Genomic DNA, 10301 nt, shown 5'->3' on the forward strand with positions numbered 1-10301 from the left:
TCAACATACTTAACAACATCACGTTTCATGCCCGGCCACCAATAATCCTTTCTCAAATCGAGGTACATTTTCGTCGCGCCCGGATGAACGGAATACTTTGACTTATGTGCTTCATCAAGTAGCACTCGTCGATAATCCCCCATCTTAGGCACCCACACTCTTCCTTGAAAAGACAACAAACCACGCGAACCCATAGTAATGAATTTCGATTGCCCCACAATCCGTTCCGCATGCTTGTTGTGAACGTTAGCTTCAATTTGAATCACACCAAGTTTCTCAAGAAAATCATTAGTAATAATCATACGTAACGATCCTACTCGTATCGCCGGATGTTGACTCTTTCGACTTAATGCATCCGCGACCACATTCGCCTTACCCGGATGATAAAGTATTTCACAATCGTAGTCTTTCACCACATCCATCCATCTACGTTGACGATAATTCAAATCTCTTTGATCAAAAAGATGTTTCAAACTCTTGTGGTCCGAATAAATCGTACACTTGACACCATACAAGTAATGGCGCGAAATTTTCAACGCATGAACAACCGCCGCCAACTCAAGATCATGAGTCGGATATCTCGTTTCGTGTTCCTTTAATTGTCGAGAGGCATAAGCGATGACTTTACCCCTTTGCATTAGAACACAACCGAGCCCATTTAAAGAAGCATCACAATAGACCGTCATGTCTTCCACCCCTTACGGCAAAACTAGCACCGGAGCTTGACACAACTTCTCTTTTAACAATTGAAAAGCAATTTCTTGCTCTTTCTCCCAATTAAATCTCGCATTCTTTCTCGTTAACTTCGTCAATGGAGAAGCGATCTTAGAAAAGTCTTGGATAAACCGACGATAATAACCGGCCAATCCGAGAAAACTTCGGATTTCCGTAGGCGTAGTCGGTCGTCCCCAACTCTTTACCGTCTATATCTTCCCCGGATCTACTTGAATACCATTTTGGTTCACAATGTGGCCAAGGAATTGAACTTCCCTTAGCCAAAATTCACATTTGGAGAATTTAGCATACAACTCCTCCTTCCGCAACGTCTTTAACACACTCCGCAAATGATGTTCATGTTCCTTCATACTCTTCGAATAGACAAGTATGTCGTCGATGAACACAATTACCGACTTGTCCAACATATGTTGGCACACTCGGTTCATAAGATCCATGAATGCCGCTGGTGCATTCGTAAGACCAAAAGGCATTACCACAAACTCAAAATGCCCATAACGCGTTCGAAAAGCCGTTTTCTCGATGTCTTCCTCACGGACCTGCATTTGGTGATAGCCGGACCGTAGGTCGATTTTAGAGAAATACGTTGCACCTTGGAGTTGGTCGAACAAATCGTCAATCCTAGGCAATGGATAACGATTCTTGATCGTCACTTTATTCAACTCCCGATAATCGATGCACATCCGCATACTACCATCCTTCTTCTTCACGAATAAAACCGGAGCGCCCCATGGCGAAGCACTCGGTCGAATAAAACCCTTTTCAAGTAGCTCTTGGGTTTGATTTAACAACTCTTGCATTTTCGTCGACGCTAAACGATAAGGAGTTTTAGCAATGGGGGTAGCCCCCGGAACCAACTCAATGCGAAATTCAACTTTTCTTTCCGCCGGAACACCCGTTAACTCATCCGAAAAAACGTCTTCAAATTCACTCACCACCGGAATTTCACGAATGGATGGTGGCTCATCTCGAGTATCAACAACATAGGCAAGAAAAGCCATGCCACCACCAACAAGGAAACGCCGTGCCCGTGCAAAAGTGCATATCGGCACAAGTCTTCTTCGTTTATCGCCATGAATAATTAACTCTCCCCCACTAGGGGTCTCCACTCGAATAGATTTTTCATGGCATGCAATATCGGCTCTATTATGATCGAGCCAATCCATACCAACAACGATATCAAAATCACCCAAAGTCATCGGGATGAGATCGATTTTAAAGTTTTTGACACCAAACACAACATTACAATTTTTACATACATCAACCACTAGCACCATCTTGCCATCCGCTATTTCAACTTCTACCGGACGACTTAACTTAGCTAACGGTTTATTAAGTTTGGGCACAAATTTTGGTGACACAAACAACAAGTTTGCACCACTATCAAAGAGTATCCTTGCGGGATTGGAATTAACCATGAAAGTACCTGAGATAACTTCGCTAGATTGCTTGGCCTCCTCATTGGTCATCAAATAATTTCGACCCCTAGCCGTACCCGCCGCCTTCTCTAGCCGCTTAACATTATCGTTGCGCAATTCGGGACACTCCGGCCTCTTGTGCCCCTCTTTGTTACAATTAAAACAAACGATTTTGTTGGAAGATGAGTTCGTACAATCACGGGCCAAGTGCCCTTGTCGACCACAATTGTAGCACGTGGGCCCAAAACTCTTAGAAGCCCCCTTTTTCGCACTACCGACGCTCTCGGTCACACTCTTGTTCTTTTTGTTCGAGTGGCTAGTAGTTTCAAATTTTCGTTTGCCAAAGGTGAAGTCACACTTTCTTGGAGCAAGCGACTCAAAACCCTTAGCGATATCAAATAGCTCATCAAAAGTCTTTGCCGAATTCCTACTAATCCTTTCTTGATAGTTATCATTCAAGGTTCGGTAGAAATATTCTTTCAACATGTGATCGTTCCCGTCATACTCCGGGCAAAATTGGGTCTTTGATAAGAAAGTGGACTTGAGAGTGTTCAAATCCATTGACCCTTGCCTTAAAGTATGTAACTCGTCCTTAAACTTTGAAAGATCGGCCGAAGTTCGGTACTCCTTGAAAAATTCTTCTTTAAACTCATCCCACGTCAAACTCATACTTTGTTCTTCGCCATAAAGTCGGATTTTCACGTCCCACCACAACTTGGCATCACCCCTCATCATGCTACTACCAAACCTCGTCTTTTTATCGAGAGGGCACTCACTAGTACGGAAAGCCCCCTCCATATCGGAGATCCATCGAGCACTCTTGAGTGGGTCTCGTTCCCCTTCAAAGGTGGGAGGTTAAGCATCTTTGAAGTTTTTATAGTGGAAGTCTCGTCTTCCCGCGTTATCCTCTTTAAGAACAATCTTAACTTGTTCCTTGACTAGATTGACTACTTGTTCGTCAATCGAATCCAAGAACATCTTCTTAACATCCTCTAAGAAGGCCTCATGACGCCTTTGCATAATGGCCTTAACCTTGGCCATAAACTTAACATCCTCGCTCGAACCCCCTTCATTGGTCTCGGGTCCGTTTCTCGTCTTCATACTATAAAACAGAAAAGGTTAAGCAACGAACGAGAAAACTTAACACATAAGTATATACATATACACCACACTACTCCATCTTGCTCAACAATCGTCGTACATCACTTGTTTAACACGATTTGAACCCGTAACAATGGTAGCTAATCATTGTTACGCGAGCACGTCGCATTAACTTGCTAGTACAACGTCTATCTTGCTTGATGATTGCTAACACAACACAAAACAATTAGCGAAAGGTTAGTTCACATAAACCTAAGCACTAATCAACTCCCGGTCCGACCCGTCTCCTACAAGTCCCGCATAAAGCGCATACACAAATAAATCTAAGTCTAGGCACCTATCTCAAGTCGCCTAAATCCCTTAGACCATGCTCTGATACCACTTGTAACATCCCAAACCAATAACCAATTGATTTCGCGAAACAGTTTTTTTTTTATACAGAGGAGTGCGCCACGCGCACCACCATAGGGTGCGCGGCGCGCACAGGCCCCAATTCAGTTCTGTCCGAATTTGCAAATTTTCAAATAAAGATCTCCCACTTCCCGACATAATTAGACGAAATGCTTTTCACAACATGTTCTAATATGGAAAACTCATACGATTCAAACATAAAATGAGTTTTACAAAACGGGGCCCACATCGTCCGTTTTACGAGTTTCATACAAAAGTTCGAGTTTCGACCACACTAGTTTAAATTCCAAACGACACTATGAGCATGGTGTTTGGGGTTAAACTACCCAAATCTCGGTCAAACTCCAAAAGCTATCACATCCCAAAAGCGTCCCCTAAACAATAAGCGGGATCTCTAATCCAATCGAAGGCCTTTACCCTTGTCAAAGCCGGAGCCTATAAAAAGATAAACAACGAGAGGGTAAGCAAAGCTTAGTGAATGCAATAATTATACCCATATATATATAATATACCTACTTGCAATCACTTACACATATACCGCATACACGCTAGCAATACAATTAGCATACTATCTCAAGTACAAAGCTAATAATCTTCAACAAACTGATACTAGCATAATCAAAAACATGTAATCGACATAATATAATATGCTACAAAATAATACACAACCATGGTTAACCATTCTCGCGTCATGGTGCTACCGGCTCTTTGGTTCACACCATACGCATTTGTCATGATGCTACCGACTCTTTGGTTCACATCACAACTCGAGTCATACTCACGCTAGAGTGCTACCGGCTCTTTGGTTCACACTCTAACAACGCTAAGGTGCTACCGGCTCTTTGGTTCACACCTTAACAAATCGTGCTATAGCGCTACCGGCTCTTTGGTTCACACTATAACACACATACTATGACGCTACCGGCTCTTTGGTTCACATCATAGCACGCTCGCACATACTATGGCACTACCGGCTCTTTGGTTCATACCATAGCATACAAATAAATACATTACATACATATGCATATAATCATTCCACTCACCTTAACGATTTGGTGACGATTTATACCTCCACAAGCTTCAAAGCAAGGTACCTAATATAATAAGTTCTCGATCAACAAACAAACTTGTTGGACTAAATACCAACACTTCACTCATGTGCATTTAATGACTTAAATGCATTAAATGCCACATTTTCACCAAAACCGCCCTTTAAGGGTCAAGACCATCATTAATCACTTAAAAGCTAGTGATTAAGGTCCAACAACACTAACCATTACACAATTAGGGTATTTCATACCCATATTTCCCAATTAGGTCAATCATTAGCCCTTTGACTAATTTAAAGTCAACACACCCATTTCGGGTTATCTACTAACCCATCTAACACCCATTTACTAATTAACTAGGTGTGCTAGTGATTAATAGCCAATTAGATCTCATAAACATCAATTAACATTTTGAAACCCTAGGTTAGTTACCATTGAGTCTTTATGACTCCATCGTACCCAAGAACACCCAAAATCACCAATTATGGGTTTTATGTTCTTCATTTACCCAAACCCTAACCCTTACACAAAATCAAAGTAAGGAAATTAAAGTTAGAACCTACCACTACAACCACAACGGAGCTAGAGAGGAGATGAACAACTTTAATACCCGCACTTTGGTCCGAGAACAACTTCTTCCTCTTGGATTAAAGCTTTCTCACTCAAGAATCACACTCTCTCTCTCTAAAATTAAAGTGATATGGATATGGTAGTTGAAAATGGAGTTAATGATACTCCACAACTGACCAACTGGCATTTAACTCGTCCACAAGTGAAATTACCAAAATGCCCATCAAAATACTTGAATAAAAGAGCTGGATCCGGCTACAGTGAACAGTGAGCGGCGCCCACCCTTAGGTGTGCGCTGAGCGCACCTAGCCTAGCTCAGCTTCTGACTTCTGTTTGATTACACAACTTCACCCACACGCTATGTACCATATATACCCTGCTGTACAATGAAGATTAACGTCTTACATTCAGTTCATGTGATGACTTTTTAATGTTTGGTGGTCTTGGTGGCGGTTACAGCAACAATACAACATCAAATCAACATTTCAAATAGTTTATAGTGGCTGGAAGAATATTTGTTTAGTCTCATTGTATCAATGTAGTTTGTTTAATTGAGTTTTATGTTGGACGCTAGTATAGTTCTCATACAGAGTAATCTTTGTCAACTTATAAGAGCACACAGTGTCCACACCATTTTTTCGAAATTGGTCTAAATTGACACCGAAATCGACCTTCAGTCGACATCGGGCCAGCGTCGGTTTTGACGTCGATTGATCGAGGTCGAGATAACAATGGTGAGACCTAGTCGTTTTTTTGCGTTTTTGAAAACTAGCCGTTAGGAGCATAAAATAACTGAAATGGACACCGAAATTGACACTGAAATGGACATTGTGGATACCTCCACCCATGTCACTGAAAGTCGATTTCGACTTCCCTTTTTGACACCGAAATGGACACTGAAAATAGACACGGACACCTTCTATTCTAACGCTCCGTATCATCGATTCTTTTTTTTTTTTACATAATATGTATTTTCGAAAGAAAAAAAAAGCAAATAACTTATTTCTTTTTTTGGCAATATATATATATATATATATATATATATATATATATATATATATATATATATATATATATATATATATATATATATATATATAGTGGTAGGATCAAGAGGGAAGTAACCAATCGGGAGAAAACGGGGGGAGCAAAAACTTTTTTTTTTTCTTTTTTTGAAAAAACTTTGTTCACGAACATTATAGATGAGATGAAAATATGAACATTTAGTAGAGAAACTTTGTGATAAATGTTTTTATTTTGCCGGAAAAACGCTCGAAGAAGTAATATATAACAATTATCGCGTTTTTCGAGCGTATATTGAGGTTTTAGCTATTGAGGTTTAGATATTAGGGTTTAGATATTAGGGTTTATAGGGTTTAGATATTAGGGTTTAGAAATTTAGGGTTTAGGGTTTAGATTTAGAATTTAGATTGAGTTTTTAACACGAACGGTTTAGAGTTTAGGGTTTAGGGTTTGGTGTTTTGAGTTTATGGAATAAACCCAAAACACCAAACCCTAAACCCTAAACTCTAAATCGGGCTAAATTTTACTTCACAAAACATGGAAAAAAAAACGTTCATATTCTTCACGAACAATATTATCTTGAATGTTATTTTTGTCGATCGTTTTCCCTCCTAAATAATAACATTCATCACGAAGTGTCTCTTCTAAATGTTCATATTTTCGTGTGATCTTGATGCCGGAAAAAAATTTCCAAAAAAAGCGAAAAAAAAAAATTGATTCCCCCCGCTTCCCCCCGATTGGTTACTTCCTCATTGATCCAGAGGTTACAAATTGTGCAGATCTGTTGATCTGCTGTACATGAAATTGCGTGAAATATACGCTACGCAAATTGGTACACCATTGAAAAAGCACCATAAACACACAAACTGACATTGAACCAGCCATAAACATGAACCCTCAAGATCGCTAAACCTATAAACATATAAAAACCCTAAGTATGATTAAACATATAAAAACCCTGAGTATGATCCGAACCCTCCAAATGACCACCAAAACATCCAAACCTCAAGGGCCACGTGATCAAAATCCCAAGCCTTCAAACACACCAACAAACCCATCCCTGTCAGCGTAAGCCGCTCGTCAACCAAACAACACGAAAAGCCTAACGGGAAGCCCAAGAACACCAACCCTGAGACCGAAAAACCGGAGAGAACCCTCGATGCCAATACAACTCGGACGAACCTGCCGAAAACCCACGAACCCTCGAGAAGCATAAAACAAAAGTAAACCAACCATCCGGGCAGTTGAAAACCCAAAAGACCACCCCAGAAAACTTTGATTTTTCGAAACCGAAAATATAACAGCAACGTCGACAACAACGTCAGTCCCACCCGAATAGGACTCGACGGCAGGATTAGTGGCACAAGCAAAACGCGTGGACAGTAACGAACGCGGGGACCCGAACAAAAAAACACTCGTCTCGACCAGCTCTTTACAAGAGATTAGAAATCCACAGACAGAAAACAGATCGGACCAAAAGGAAATGATAAGTCTACCTAGGGCCGCCGGAAAAGTAACAGGATCCCAAACTGAACCCGACAACATTACCGGCCAAATAATCTGCCATTTTCTAAACAAAAAAGCCCTTAACCACCATGGGATGAAGGATAAAACCCCACAACCCACGAAGGTAGCCGGAAAAAGAAGCTCAGACCCTAAAATCCGTCACAAAAGACAGAGTACACCACAGAACAAAAGTCCAGCCGCCTCCTCAACCATAACTCAGAACACCTACAGGTGTTCGTGGCCTGAGTCAGGCCGAGAAAGACACTGGAGGTGACTCCGGTACACAAAAAAGCAAGACGGAAATGGAAACTTACCGACGGAAAGGAGCAAATAACGGACCCATCATATCAAAGCTTCGCCGGCTCGTAGAGTGGGACGGAAATCCGAACCACTCGCCGCCTACTGACCAGAAAAGGAGGAGGAAAGAGCCCCGCAACTCGACAATCGACTCGTCACAAGATAAGGGTCAAACGAGCTAGGAAAAGAAGAGAAAAGCGGTAAAGACATGAAAGTAAACAACCGGACCTCCGGCGAGATGTCGGAGGCCGGTTGCGACGCCGGATCCGGTAGGGTTAGGGTTAAGAATATAGAGAGAGGTCAGAAGTTTTAGAGATAAGAGAGAGTAAATAGCTTATTTATAATATTTTAAATCTTAAATCAATTAATTTATTTAAGATTTAAAATTATAGATTCTACTTTTTGTTTCTAACTTTAGAGTAAATCTTTCAATAATTTATTAATCTTGCATTACTTAATCTTGATGACAACGATTAAAAGGTAGCAATCCCTTTGCCGTTTTTAGTTAACCTATCTCCCTTAGCGCGTTCTTAAAAACGTCCTTTTTAAGTCCAAACCCACTTTCTCAGCTTTTTCTTCCTCTTGACTTTTCCTTTACCTTGACCAAGTCTTAAACCACCATTTCATGATCAACAATCATTCAACAACTACATTTCTCTATATCTACACACACAATTACACCTCAACTCACTAATTATTCACAATTTGTTACCAAAATCCTCACAAAATGAACGATCTATTCTCCGGATCATTCTCCCGTTTCCGCAGCGAAGAATTCTCACCGCCACGTCACCAAAACACCGTCGAGATGACCGGAAACACTCCGTCCACCGGCGGCGCAAATCTCGACAAATTCTTCGAAGACGTCGAAGCGATCAAAGACGAACTCCGAGCTCTCGAATCACTTCATAATCAACTTCAATCGAAACACGAACAAAGCAAAACGCTACACAACGCGAAATCGGTAAAGGAATTACGATCGAAAATGGATCAAGACGTCGCCGTTTCCCTAAAAAAAGCGAAGTTTATAAAAGTTCGATTAGAAGCTTTGGATCGAGCTAACGCCTCGAATCGAAATCTACCTGGTTGCGGACCGGGCAGTTCGTCAGATCGTACTCGGACGTCAGTAGTTAACGGACTCCGTAAAAAGTTAACGGAATCGATGCACGCATTTAACGATCTCCGTAACCGTATGTCAACAGAGTATCGCGAAACGGTTCAGCGACGTTATTATACTGTCACTGGTGAAAATCCTGACGAGTCAACCATTGACGATTTGATCGAGACCGGTCAGAGCGAGTCGTTTTTACAAAAGGCGATTCAGGAGCAAGGACGCGGTCGAGTGATGGATACGATACTCGAGATCCAGGAACGGCATGATGCAGTTAAGGAGATTGAAAGGAATTTGAAAGAGTTGCATCAAGTGTTTATGGATATGGCGGTGTTAGTTGAGAGTCAAGGTGAACAGTTGGATGATATTGAGAATCAGGTTAATCGCGCGAGCTCGTTTGTTAATCGAGGAACGACGCAGTTACAAGTTGCGAGGAAGCATCAGAAGAATACGAGAAAATGGGCGTGTTTTGGGATAATATTGGTTTTAATTGTTGTTATGATTGTTATTTTGTCACTTAAACCGTGGCAGTGGGGTGGCGGTAGTGGCGGGAATAATAATAATAATTCAGTGCCTACATTGTCACCACCACCGCCGGTGACTGGTGGTTGATTGAATTGTTGATGATCAATGTTGATTACATTGTTGATGATCAATACTTTGATAGATAGTGAATTATTTTCTTCATTCTTGTTTTATTTAAGTATTGTATCTACTTGGATATTATATGTACAGCTAGAAACACTGCACTTATTTGTATTGTCTCTTATTTGAGGGTTTAAAGCTTGAAATCTAAAGTTTTATTGAAAATATATAATATGGTTATAGATATGTTATAGATATGATAAGATTATACAAACTTTTACACAATTGTGTTAAAGCTCGTATAGTGACTTATTCACCTGACCGAGCTTATGTGAGCTTACAGGAGTTTATAGGAGCTTGAGTTTATGATTTTAATAAGCTCTAAGTAATAAGCTTTGTTTGGTAGACATAAAGTATATGTTTGGCAAAACTAGCTTGTAGTTGAAGCTGGTAGCTAGAAGCTGGTAGCTGATAGCTGTAGCTTTTTGAATACAT

The 10301-nt window shown here is 40.7% G+C and overlaps 1 protein-coding gene across 1 annotated transcript; it reads left to right on the forward strand.

The window, feature by feature from the left end:
• The first annotated feature begins 8711 nt into the window (after positions 1-8711).
• On the forward strand, positions 8712-10072 carry LOC139851935 (syntaxin-121-like). The gene has a single exon (XM_071841132.1). It carries the CDS (start codon positions 8838-8840, stop codon positions 9831-9833), a length of 996 nt encoding a protein of 331 aa, XP_071697233.1. The 5' UTR covers positions 8712-8837; the 3' UTR covers positions 9834-10072.
• The last annotated feature ends 229 nt before the right edge of the window (positions 10073-10301 follow it).

Source organism: Rutidosis leptorrhynchoides, chromosome 6 (genome assembly GCF_046630445.1).
Source record: "Rutidosis leptorrhynchoides isolate AG116_Rl617_1_P2 chromosome 6, CSIRO_AGI_Rlap_v1, whole genome shotgun sequence".
Taxonomy (NCBI): Eukaryota; Viridiplantae; Streptophyta; class Magnoliopsida; order Asterales; family Asteraceae; genus Rutidosis; species Rutidosis leptorrhynchoides.

What these genes read in the sequence shown, in the direction of transcription:
- LOC139851935 (XM_071841132.1), top strand. Translation starts at nt 8,838, where the DNA reads ATGAACGATCTATTCTCCGGATCATTCTCCCGTTTCCGCAGCGAAGAA.